Source organism: Calonectris borealis, chromosome 6 (genome assembly GCF_964195595.1).
Source record: "Calonectris borealis chromosome 6, bCalBor7.hap1.2, whole genome shotgun sequence".
NCBI lineage: Eukaryota > Metazoa > Chordata > Aves > Procellariiformes > Procellariidae > Calonectris > Calonectris borealis.
The window spans coordinates 34707472-34719552 of NC_134317.1; the positions used below are offsets into that span (position 1 = coordinate 34707472).

At 43.7% G+C, this 12081-nt stretch overlaps 1 protein-coding gene across 1 annotated transcript; it reads left to right on the plus strand.

The window, feature by feature from the left end:
* The first annotated feature begins 1499 nt into the window (after positions 1-1499).
* On the plus strand, positions 1500-11149 carry CAVIN2 (caveolae associated protein 2). Its single transcript, XM_075153632.1, has 2 exons — positions 1500-2002; positions 9588-11149. Exons 1-2 carry the CDS (start codon positions 1610-1612, stop codon positions 10380-10382), a joined length of 1188 nt encoding a protein of 395 aa, XP_075009733.1. The 5' UTR covers positions 1500-1609; the 3' UTR covers positions 10383-11149.
* Positions 11150-12081: the final 932 nt, after the last annotated feature.

Sequence of the window (12081 nt, forward strand, 5' to 3'; positions counted from 1 at the left end):
CTTAAGTCATTAATTTTTATTCCTTTTCATGGTAAAATAATTAAAATATTTTGTTTTCTGTGTACACAAAAAAGAGTGAGGATCACGGCCATTTGGACTCCAAATAGATGTTTTTAATCTACAGGATGCAGGAAAATAATGGAGAAAATTATACATACCCAAGTATTAGAAAATATTGTATTTCAGCTACCCAAGTATTAGAATTCTATATACCCAAGTATTAGAAACATCTGCATTGCAGCAAGAAGTCCTGTCACCAGGCAAATGCCAAGAACAGAAGATAAAAAGAAATTGACTGTTCTTGAGAACGTCAGCACACGGATGAGCAACCCAAGTCCGCGAAACTTTGTAATGTTTTCCTTGACGATAACAGCTTTGGATGAGACCTGGGAACAGTTATGTATTATTCTAAATAAACAGCTTGGTTTTTCTTCGTGCCAGGTAGCTCCTTTTGGTGCTTTGCAAAAGCTTGAAAATGCTGTCCCTCTGCCACCACACCCAGTTTATCGTTATTCCCCCAAAACAGATGTTCTAACCCTAAGATTTTTTACCGAAGAAACGCTGGAGAACCCAGCCAGGGCAACCGGAGTGCCCAGCTAATCTCCACATTGCGGGCAGTGAATCAAATCTCTTGGCACTCCTTGTACCAAGCAAGCACCCCATGCAACACCAGACTGGTTTGGGTTTTTTTTTTTTAAAATAAGAATAGAATAGAATAGAATAGAATAGAATAGAATAGAATAGAATAGAATAGAATAGAATAGAATAGAATAGAATAGAATAGAAGAGTAGAATAGAATGGAATGGAATGGAATGGAATAGAATACAATAGAACAGAACAGAATGGAATAAGCATAATCTAATTATTATTAAAAACCGTAATAATAATAATAAGGAGGAGGAGGAGGAGGATTTAAATTATCATTTAAAAAAACAGTGTGGTGTTGCATGGGGTGCTTGCTTGGTGGAAGGAGTGCCGGGAGATTTGATTCACCACGTGTGAATATATTATAAGTATGTTAATTATTATGAAAATTATTATACAAAATTATAATTATATTAATACTATGTAAGAATAACTATACTAATCTTGTAGTATTATGTATTGCTATAGCATATTAATATAGGATTATTATAAGAAACGTTATATTGATTATAGTAATAACGTACTTTTAATTTATTTTTTAATTATTAATCTCCTTCAGATCCAACCACAGGCTTTTAACTCCAGCCTACACCCACAACCTCTCCCGCACCACCAACACCCTCTTCCCCCCTCTTCCCAACCCCTTCTCCAGCATTTTTCCTCCCATCCCCACGGCATTTCGCGGTTATCTCCTGCCATCTACCGATGTTTGCGAGGAGGCGACTACCGCCTTTCGCGAAGCGTGGGGCGAGAATACACCCCTCGCTTTTAAAAAAAGGGGGGTGATGCGGGTGGGGCGAGGCACCGGGGGCCCGGCCACGGGCCCGGCCCGCCCCGGGCGGCCTGGCCGCCCGGGGCGGGCCGGGGCCGGGGCCGGGCTCTGCCCGAAACCTCCCCGGGGGAGGGGGAAGGCTCAGCCCTTAAGAGAGGCGCCGGCGTCCGCCGTCCCGTCCCGGCGCGGCCATGGGGGAGGCGGCGGGAGGTAGCGCGGTCCCTCCGCTCCCGCCGTCGGAGGCGGTCGGGGGGCAGGTGAACGCCCTGACGGTCCTGGCCTTGCTGGAGAAACTGGTATCCATGCTGGAAGCGGTGGAAGGGCAACAGCGGCAGATGGAGCAGAGGCAACGGGGTTTGGAAGGGGCGGTGAGGGGTATTCAGGGAGATCTGGGGAAATTGTGCCGCAGCCACGGGGCGACGGGGGAAGCGGTGGAGAAGCTGCTGGAGAAGTCGCGGAAGGTGTGCGCCCACACCCGCGTCGTGCGGGAGCGGCTGGAGAGGCAATGCGACCAGGTGCGACGCCTGGAGCAGCATCACGCGCAGCTGCTCCGGCGGGACCGCTTCAAGGTGCTCATCTTCCAGGTGAGAGGCCCTGCGGCCACCCCGTGCCCCCCGGCCACCACGCCCTGCATCCCCCCGCACCTTATTCCCAAACCTGGGGGAAGAGCCCGTTTCTGCTAACTCCTAGCAACACTAGGGAAAGAGCTGACTTGCTACTAACTCTTAGCAAACTTGGGAAAAAGGCTGTCTTTTTGCTAACTTAGTGCAGTTGGGAGAAAAACCTTCTTTCAAGCTCAGCCTTCTTTCAATCTCAGCAAACTTGGGGAAAGAGCAGTCTTTTTTGCTAACTCTTAGCAGACTTGGGGAAAGAGCCCTCTTATCCTTAGCAACTTTAGGAGAAATGCCCGCTTTTCCTCTTAGCAAACTTGAGGAAAGAGCCTGTTTTGCTAACTCCTTGCAAACCTGGGGAAAGAGCTGTCTTTTTTGCTAACTCTTGGCAAACTTGGAGAAAACGCCCTTTATTTTTTTGCTAACTCTTAGCAAACACGGGGAAGGAGCCCTTTCTTTGCTAACTTTTAGCAAACTGTGGGGAAGGAAACCTCTTTTACGCTTGGCAAATTAGGAGAAAGAGCTGTCTTTTACTAACTCTTAAGCGTGCCTGAGGAAAGAGACCTTGTTTTGCTAACTCAGCAAAAAAGGGGAAAGAGCCACCTTTTATTCTCAGCAAACTCGGGGAAAGAGACACCTTTTACTAACTCTCCGCATACGTGGGGAAAGAGTTGTTTTGTTGGGGGGGGGGTTAAGCAAACTTGTAGAAAGGGCCCTTTTTTTTTAGTAAACTCTTGGCAAACTTGAGAAAAGAGCCCATTTTGCTAACTTGTAGCAATACCCCTAAAAACCGCCCTTGCATCTGCCCTCAGAAGCAGGAGAGGGGCAGCGCTGCAGCTCCCTGTCGCACTCAGCCTCACGCCCCGCTTCCCACCTCAGGCTGTTCTGGCCCATTCAGGGATGAGCTAAAAATTCAGCTTCCTGGGAGTCCATCCAGTGATAGCAGCAGTTTGCATATTTTCCCCTTTTTAAGCAATGGTCTGGACAGAACATGGCGTGAGCTTTAACTAAACACAGGACATGACTTTTACATCTTTCTAAAAAAAAAAAAAGAAAAAAAGAAAAAAAAAAACAGACAGATCTCTACAACACACTGGGGGAAGGAAGGAGAGCGAGCATGGGGCTGGAGCAGCCACAGGTCGGGCACATCAGCAGCTCCTCAGGCTAAACTTGTCGGCTGCATGTTACGTCTGTCAGTAGCTAACTCCAATCCTCGGGTTGTTGGGGTTTTTTCTATTTAAACAAACAACAGAGCAGAACTTGCTTTTAAAAGCTGGCAGGCCTGGTTAGTGCACAGGCACTTCCCCGAGAAAGGAAGCCCCCACCTCCCTGCTTATTGTTCTCCCAAATTACCGTCCGGGCTTGTCAAGCCAGAAGAGGAGGAGCTGCGGCATGTACCGAGCGTGGTGGTTTCCACCCTAGAAGGAATGTGGAAATTATTCCAGGGACTGGGTAAATTAAAAGACACATGTTCTCTGGACTTCTCCAAGGAATTTAAGATCCGTTGCTGTAAGTCAAAACATTGCCATCTCCCAGGCCCTGTTAGCTAACGACTGCCTCCCGCCTCCAGGCTCAGACCTAGACCTTGAACGTTTCCCGTGGGGAGGGGGCACCAGCTTGGCCTGTGGGAAGGTATTTTGTGACATTTCTGCTACCTGCGAGCATGAGAATTAAGGCCTTGCTATTGCAACTACAGCATCTTCCTCCAGAGAACCCAAATTTTAGCATTTTAAGATGACGTAGTGTGTAGAGGAAAGACAGAAACACAGCTGTGTGTGGGCAGTTAGGGTTGCCTCAGCCAGGGATCCCCACTACTGCTGCCTAGAGGCAGTGATCTGCAGGCACTGGGTAAAAGTACTGCTCAAACTCGCCAAGAAGGGTTTGAAGGGTAAAGCAGCGTCCGAGAGGGGAGGGCTGGCTTGGCTTGTTCCCCGACACTAAATAGTATTGCAAAGCTAAGGTCTATTTAAACCTCCGAGCCTTTCCTTAATACTGGGTCCTAAAGTGCACAAACCCAAACCAAACAACACGGGTCCATGTCCCAGAACAACAGCTAAAGAAAATCCACTGCTGCTCCACCGCCCGTCACGGGGGTGGTGCCTTTGGACAGGAGGTCTGTTCTTCATTGCTTTTACAAGGATTTAGTTGACTGTGTTCCCGTCTCTCACTGGAAAATATGTTGTCATGGCGGGGGGGGAGATGAACTTAACCGATCCCAAGCCGATGCGAATCAGGAACACAAGGCTTAGAAAAGAAACACTGCAGTTAAATTCAATTAAAAAAAATCCAGTAAAAAAAATTCAGCTGTCAACTGGGAATTGCTCCTGGCACTGGGCTGTTGCTAAAAGGCAGCGTGGCTGTCTGGAAAACCAGGGTGGCCGGCAGAGCTTCCCGGGGCGTGGGAGGGTGGCCAGGGTGGGCAGCGCCCAGGGCTTTCTCCGGCGGAGCCTGGGAGGAGCTGGGATTTTCCACTGGGGAAGCGGCCGCACCCGGAGGGATGGTGGGTGCTCACGAGGCTGTGCCCGAAAGCCTGCTGCCAGCCTGGGCAGGCGCCTTACCTGCAAGCCCACCTCCTCGAAATCTCCCTGCGGGGTCTCCTTACAGGGCGGAGGTGGGATGGCCTCCTAGTCAGCAGGGCCACAGCCTTGCTAGGAGAATCGTACAGAGGGAAAAGAGCAGAAGGCTGGCTGGGATTCTGTACTGCCCCAAGCAGGAATCCATGGAAAAACAATTGCAGGAAGGAGAAGTCGCAGCAATGAAGCCATATTGATGCCAGATTTTTCAAAAGGGAAATCTGGATATATGAGACTTCTCTTCAGTTGGGGGATTCTTCTTTTCCACTGGAAAAAACCAATCCCAAACTTCACACAGCATGTTTCTCATTAGGACCTGCTTTTCCAGCTTAGGAAGACAGCTCGGTATGAAAATAAAAGTACACATTTGTGATTCAGTTCTGCATTCACCGTATACCTCAAGCTCCCTGATACTTGGTGGGAGCACTGAGCATAGCCAAAACGCATGACTGAGCTCCAGCTCTGCATTTTATGAAACCGTGCTGCCACATGCCAGCATCAGCTTTCCCTCAGCGTACACGCTGAGAATGAACTGTGTTTAGAAAAGTTCAGCTATTTACATATTTTCCATTAAAATGCTCTTAGTTTTCTCTAAGACTGTCTGCATTGTTCCTAGTTTGCATATATTTCTTTAATTGGTGACATATTTTAATGGAGCTCCATTTCAAGCATTTGAGGATGCAAAAGTTATTACAAATGCCACAAGTGACACAGCAATTTAGCAAAACACTGAAGTGACTGTTTTAAAAATCCTTGTTAAGCTTTGGCATTGTTCCCCTCTATTTTGTTCTTGCCACATGACCAGCTTTTTGGTTCTGGTTTGGTGGGGGTTTTGTTTGCTATTTTAGCTGCAGAAGCAAAATGCAAGATAAAAAAGGCTCATGTTTAATTTTTCAGTTAAATGTCATGTTTACTAGTGAATAGGACTATAAAATATGTCAAAATTACGGCTTGGGGTCAAGCACACTGATATTCAAGCCCCTTTCAGATGCTGCTCTTGGTAAATGCTTCATCCTGAAGTGAAGCAAGAGGAGGGCAGAGGAAATCAGCCATTTGGGTGTACCTTGCTGTTTGGGTCACTGTAATAATCTTTTGAAAAGGCAACTTCAAACTCAAAAGTGAACAAGTGAGGGAAACAGAAGAATTACAAACCGCTAAAGCTATTACCTAACTACGATATTTCCCACTGGAGCCTTGCAGGGAGAATACTCTTATATTGATTAATGACTAAAGTATCTCGCACGGCTCTTAGGACTTGCTCCAGCTGTGCCGTGGGAGGTCAGGGGGACAGTGCAGCCAAACCCCCCGTGCCCCAGCCTCCACAGGACGTGCACATGGGCAGCCGGCAATTTCCTCCTCCTTGCCCGCGGTCCCAGCCTGCTCCCTGCCCTCCTCCTCCCCGTGGTGACATCCAGGTCTGAAGAGCATTTATTTGTCTGAAGGAAAGTAGGTGGAACTGTAGTTGGTTTTAGAAGGATTTGCCATCTTTTGACCTATTTTGTGTAGCAAAACAAGTTTTAGACTAGTAATCATTTAGGCATATAACAGCATCGACAAAGTGCAGAGGAGCCTGGACTGCTGTAAGCATGGGAAAATGCCATCTCCCCTTCTTGAAGGCCATGGCCTCTTACCACAAATCTAACAAAAATCCAAACCAAAGCACGCTGATTTCCTTTATGCGGCATCAGAGATTCAGCACTCCTGAGTAAATTAACTACCTGTTCACTCAGGTCATTTGGTTTTGTAGTACACCGTTACGGATCTTACCTTCCTTTCTGGTAAAAGATAGGGTAGAGATTATGACCTATAGAAAGTTCCCGAGAATGGCTGATCAAAGCCACAGGGAAGGCACTGGTTTTAATTTTGCAAGTATTCCTAGTATTAGCAAGAGTTGTTTTACACAGAGAACTTGCACAAGTCTATTCGGCTCCTACATGGACAAAATAAAATTCAGAGGAGCTACCTACCTACAGTCAAGCTCATCTGAGAAAATGCAAGTGCTGTTTTTGGACTTGGATATGGAAAATAAAAAGGTGTATTGCTTTCTCAGAATTTTAGATTAGATCAAGAAGAAAAGATCAAAGTTCTACTTTTTTTGGCACGGAAAATAGTTACGCAGTTTGTAACAGTTGGCATTTTTCAATGTATTGTTCTAGTCTTCCTAAATGAAATACTAGACTACTTGAAAAATGTATCAAACCAAAATATATGTAACAAACTTGTTAGACCAAAAAGTTACCAATAGCCCACTTACAACATGTTATCAGCAACTGTATTAGAAACAGAAACATCTGTTCCACCACAGAGCATTCCTAGTATACCACCTTTGTATTTCCAAAGCATTTTGCTTAATTTATTTTCATTTGCATTTTAATAGTTCCTGTGATCCTAAGGTCTTTTAGAAACGTGAGATAGGAAAGCATGTCATTCCCATTTTACAAGCAGAATACTAGATGCCCAGAGGCTGATGTTTTCCAGGGCCATGCAGGAAGCTTAGACAGAGAGGTGATTTCTTGAACGCCAGTATTGTCTGATAGCCAAAGACCACCTAGGATCTGCTTTTAATTGAATCATTAGCTCATTATTATGTAGTATATTTTTGTTTGCTTTTTTTTTTTCTTTATAAATATGATAGTTTGACAGTCTCCCTTCTACTCAGTCACAAATTTGATAAAAATTGAAATAAAATGTATGTCCATATTCTTCTGGAGACTGCACGCAGCACTTCAGTTTAATGTGAATACTGTAGGTACAGAGCTAACCTGACCTTGAGATGAGCCACGCAGGCCCATCTCTGGCTCAGACTGCACTGTGATCAATCTCATACACCACCACTTTCCTAGACTAAATACCTTAAAAGTTACAACCCATCTTTGCTCATTAAAATCAGAGCTTTCTATGCCATTCAGGCACTTACACCTGACTGTTGAGATGCTTAAATCTGTATGCGATTACCTAGGTTTGGAAAGAATGTACAAGACACGTAAATTATGCTTTATACTGAGTTCTCATGCTCTGGGGAATAATTTAACACTGCACCCACTCATGTAATCCACATTTCATTAACTGCAGTGGAGAGAAAATATAAATATTTGTACTGCAGTTACAGCTGTTTTCACTTAAAGCTGGTGCAGGTTTTCTTTGTTTTGTTATCTTGGTCACTGTTGCCGATGGTTGCAACAACATTATAGGTGTCGGGAGAAGAGCGCTGGCTTTATTAGATGTTCCACTGCAGGCAAAGGGCTTGGAAACCTTGTCTGTGCCAGTGTATCCAACTGAGGCCGCTGGTCCAGGAAGGTGTGTGGAAACCGTAGAAGCAAAGCACATACAAACTGTCAAACAGCCATCAATTTTTTTGGCACTTTTCATTTTTATATCCCTGAGGGATATTCATCAACACACTTGAATCACAGTATAGATGATTATATACTGTGTATGTACGGTATAAAATGATTCTGCCTGTCCACGTGCATATTCTTGAGTTATAGAAGCGCTACAAGGTAGTCAGGAGTATTTTGTTTTTAAGAACAACCGTGTACAAAGCACTGTGGTGTATTCATAAAGACATGCTTATACAGTCTTGGCAGCAAATTTTACTTGAGACACTACTCTCTCCAGTGATCACAACTGTATGCTCAGTCCTGAAATAATGAGCATGAACTTCGAAGTGTATGTGGCCTTTTTTCCCCTTAACTGTACGCTCAGGCCCACTAGGGACAGATCTGAGACTATTACAACCATTTCACTCAGCACTTACTGCTTTTTGTATCTAAAGAGAAATACGGGGCGGGGAATAAAAAAAATCCTTCCAATCCATAACACTACGTGATATTGCATGCACTCTGTCTGAAGGTGATAAAAAAGGTAATAAATAGAGAATATGCAGATCTAAGGCGTAACGATTCTGAAAAGAAAAGGGAGTGTGCGAGGAGCCTCATTTTCTTTGCATGGGCAGATGCCTGCAAAACCTACCGCAGAACAGAGCGTTCATTGTGCTGCCTCTGAACTGCTCGGTGTTGCAGAGCTGCTGTGCTCGGTAGTCTCAGAGGTCCTTCGTTACGAGTTGCAGCTTCTGCCCTTGTTCAGCCTGGTTTGTTTTCAGTTACCTTCTTTCTTTCCATGCCCTTTCTTGGTTTTGTTTCTCAAAAGCAATCTTTTTCCTCTTAGCTAGAAGGGACTACTAGTATTTTCTATGTGGTATAATGTCTGTTTATTTTTGTATGCCATAAACTTCTTTTTTTATTCTGTTTCAAGGAATTGCCCTGTCCATATTTTTAATATTTACCAATTTACCAACGAAATTTACCATTTTTTTTCCTGTGCTGTAAATAGATGGGAAATAGCACATAAACCTCATAGACTGCATGGCTTCTCAGTACCGACAATCCAGTTTTAACAGCAACATACGTTTCTCTGAAACAGAGTGGGAGCGCTAACTGCATTTGCCATCTAAGGTACCTCTCAGGTGCACCCAACATCTCTGCAGGGATATTCCCAACCTTTTACCTCTCAGGTGCACCCAACGTCTCTGCAGGGATATTCCCAACCTTTGGCTAGAGAAACTGAAAGCTCTGGGGGTTACGTGACGTCCGTAGGTCTACGCAGGAGTCTGTAGTACGACCTCCTCAGCCGCCATACCATCCCTTCTCCCCAGGGATAGGTGTACAACTTACAGCTAAACTCTTTAATAAGAGTATCTAATCTAAATGACAAAGAACGGGATTTCCATTCTGTATACCTTCCAAGTCACTCTGAAAGAGAAATCTTACAGCTGACAGCTCATTAGTTTTAAACTGTACCAGATAATGGTTCAGTGGGCTTTGAGTGGCTTGTTACTGGTTAAATACACTGAAACAACAAGAAATGTTCAGCATCCTTCATCTCATCATGGGGGGTGGGGGGGAAGTAATTGTTCAGGGTTGTGCTTTGTTTATTAAATTTGTGTCCCGTGAACTATGAAACTCAAATATTGTCAATTCTTTCAGGAGGAAAATGAGATCCCTGCCAGTGTTTTTACAAAAGAGCCTGTTCCCAGCATTACAGAAGGAAAAGAGGAGCCTGTGGATGAGAACAAATCACTGGAAGAAACCTTGCACACAGTGGAGTTGTGTTCAGATGATGAAATGTTTCACGAGGAAGATGATGTGGATGACAGCGCAGAGGAGAAAACAGAAGAATCAAGAGCTGAGAAAATTAAAAGATCCAGCCTCAAGAAGGTAGACAGCCTCAAGAAAGCATTTTCCCGCCAAAACATCGAAAAGAAGATGAACAAGATCAGCACAAAGATTGTCTCGCCCGAACGGAGAGAAAAGATCAAGAAATCGCTTACTGTGCATCATCAGAAATCCTCCTCTTCAAAGAGTTCGGCTTTCAAAGTGTCTCCCCTCACGTTCAACGTGAAGAAAGCCCGCGAAGGAGAAAGCCCTGCTGAAGCTGAGGACAGACCAACGGAAACTACAAGCAACGACCAAGCTGAGAATGAGGATGAAATGTCATTCGCAGACATGCACTCGGATATGACACCTACCACCTCGCTGACCGAGGAGGGCAAAGCCGTAGCCGATTCTCTAGAGAAGGAAGCCAGAATGGAAGGGAACGCCATGATGAACAACAACATCGAGCTGTCCATTGTTGAAGATGATGAAGAGTATGGGATGCCTCTAGAAGTTTCTAGCCAGAAACTGTATGATGAAAGAAACAACCCAGTCGGCGGGGAAACGGAACAATCTGACGAAGAAACGACCCAAGCAGCTGTCCTGCAGATAGATCAAACAGCGTAATCGACCCGAGCCTTCCTTCGCCTTCCAGATACGCATGGTTTTACTTAGGCGAGTAACTCGTTTCTGCTACACTGGCGGTAGTAGCGATTCAGTTTCTTCCATCCTTTTCTCTGCAGTGGTAATTTATTGCATCGTGTTGGAACGCAGAGTGAACAAGGTCAATGACACGACTGCAACATGCTTCATTTTAGGCCGAATCACTGATGTTTATTAATTTAGAGATGCTGTCAGCTGGCGTAAGAGACTAGCAGGAAAAGAGTATGTCTAGTAGAAGCAAGCGGGTCATCTGGCTTTCTTATAGTTAGGTCAGAGGAATGCGTGGAGAGTAGTCAAAACCTAAACATTTCTGCTCTGTTTTCTTCTCTGTCAGTATTTCACAGCACTGTGAGTAGTTTTGTATGTAAATGTAGAAATACCAATGAGAACATTTGATTTCAGTTTCCGTGCTATGCTCCGTGAATACTAACAGCCTCAGTAACTGCATACACACTGTTTGTCTGGGGTTTTGCTCCACCATGCTGTAAGCCCAGAAGAGCAGAGTACCTAAAGGACAAAGCTGAAAAGTTGGTTCCATCAATTTCAGTGGGGGGAAAGATTTTTGCCAGAAGCCTCTCGCTATTCACTTAGAAGAAATGACTGTGTTTAGGTGGAAATGAAAAGATGTTTTTCAGTCCTCCAGAGTTATGGAAATACATTAGTGACAAGCATGAATGTGTGATCAGCTACTGTACCTTTAAGGGATCAGATATTGAAAAAAAAAAATAGAAGGAATTTGATAGAAACATGGATATAGTCTGAAGAAAGTATGAAATGCTATGAAATGTAAAAAAGCACAAAAAAAACCCTGCAATATTAAATCCCTACTTCCAGCTTAAAGAATATATACTCAGATAACACTAATTAATTAATTCTTAGTCTTCGTAGCAATATACTATCAAACTTGCACCTGCACAACTTTGTATCTCAGAGTATTTTGAAAATAGCATAATTTATCTTTTTACAAATTATTTCATATATAGAGCTATATCTACACAGAAGAGTTAGATAATTACAGGGATGTAAGCACAATTTTTTCAAAAAGGTGAAGTACTCTTTTAGGCATGTCTAAAGGGAACAATGTGTTATGGATTGAACTTCATGGCAGGGATGAGTTTTACATAAGAATGAGTCTGCAAAGCCATAAGATTTGATTCTCTGCTAATAACTTTCATCAAAGCCACCTACCTGCTCTCAAAATTACAAGCCTGTAATTTTTCAAAATTCATTGAAAATGAGAGATTACAGGGTAGTTTGTTCACCATGAATGTTCATTCCTGTCACTTAACAAAGGTAAGGGGGAGGAAAGGGAAGCACAATACCCACAACAGTTACCTTACATCCTTGTTTGTTTATGCAGTGGGTTATTTTTATTTTTATTTTATATATATATATATATAAAAAAAAATTCTACTGATACTTAACATTGCACTAAAAGGTTGCTTCCTTCAACTTGTATTTAGAATCACAAATTACAGGGGAAATAAAAACTACAGCAAAAATACCATTATTAAATGATTAACAGATATTACTCCACAGGGGTAATATCTGCAACCAGTAAATCACACTGGAAGTTAGTCAATAAGAGCTTAGTGTAGGTGAGTACTATTAAGAGTTAAGCTCTTAAGTGTATGGTATCATATAGGAGATACTGTTTGTAAGA

Bases quoted from the DNA above. Each gene is read 5' to 3' on its own strand.
- CAVIN2 (XM_075153632.1), top strand. From the start codon at position 1,610: ATGGGGGAGGCGGCGGGAGGTAGCGCGGTCCCTCCGCTCCCGCCGTCG. The intron at 2,003-9,587 runs GTGAGAGGCCCT...CAATTCTTTCAG, and splicing joins TCAAGGTGCTCATCTTCCAG to GAGGAAAATGAGATCCCTGC.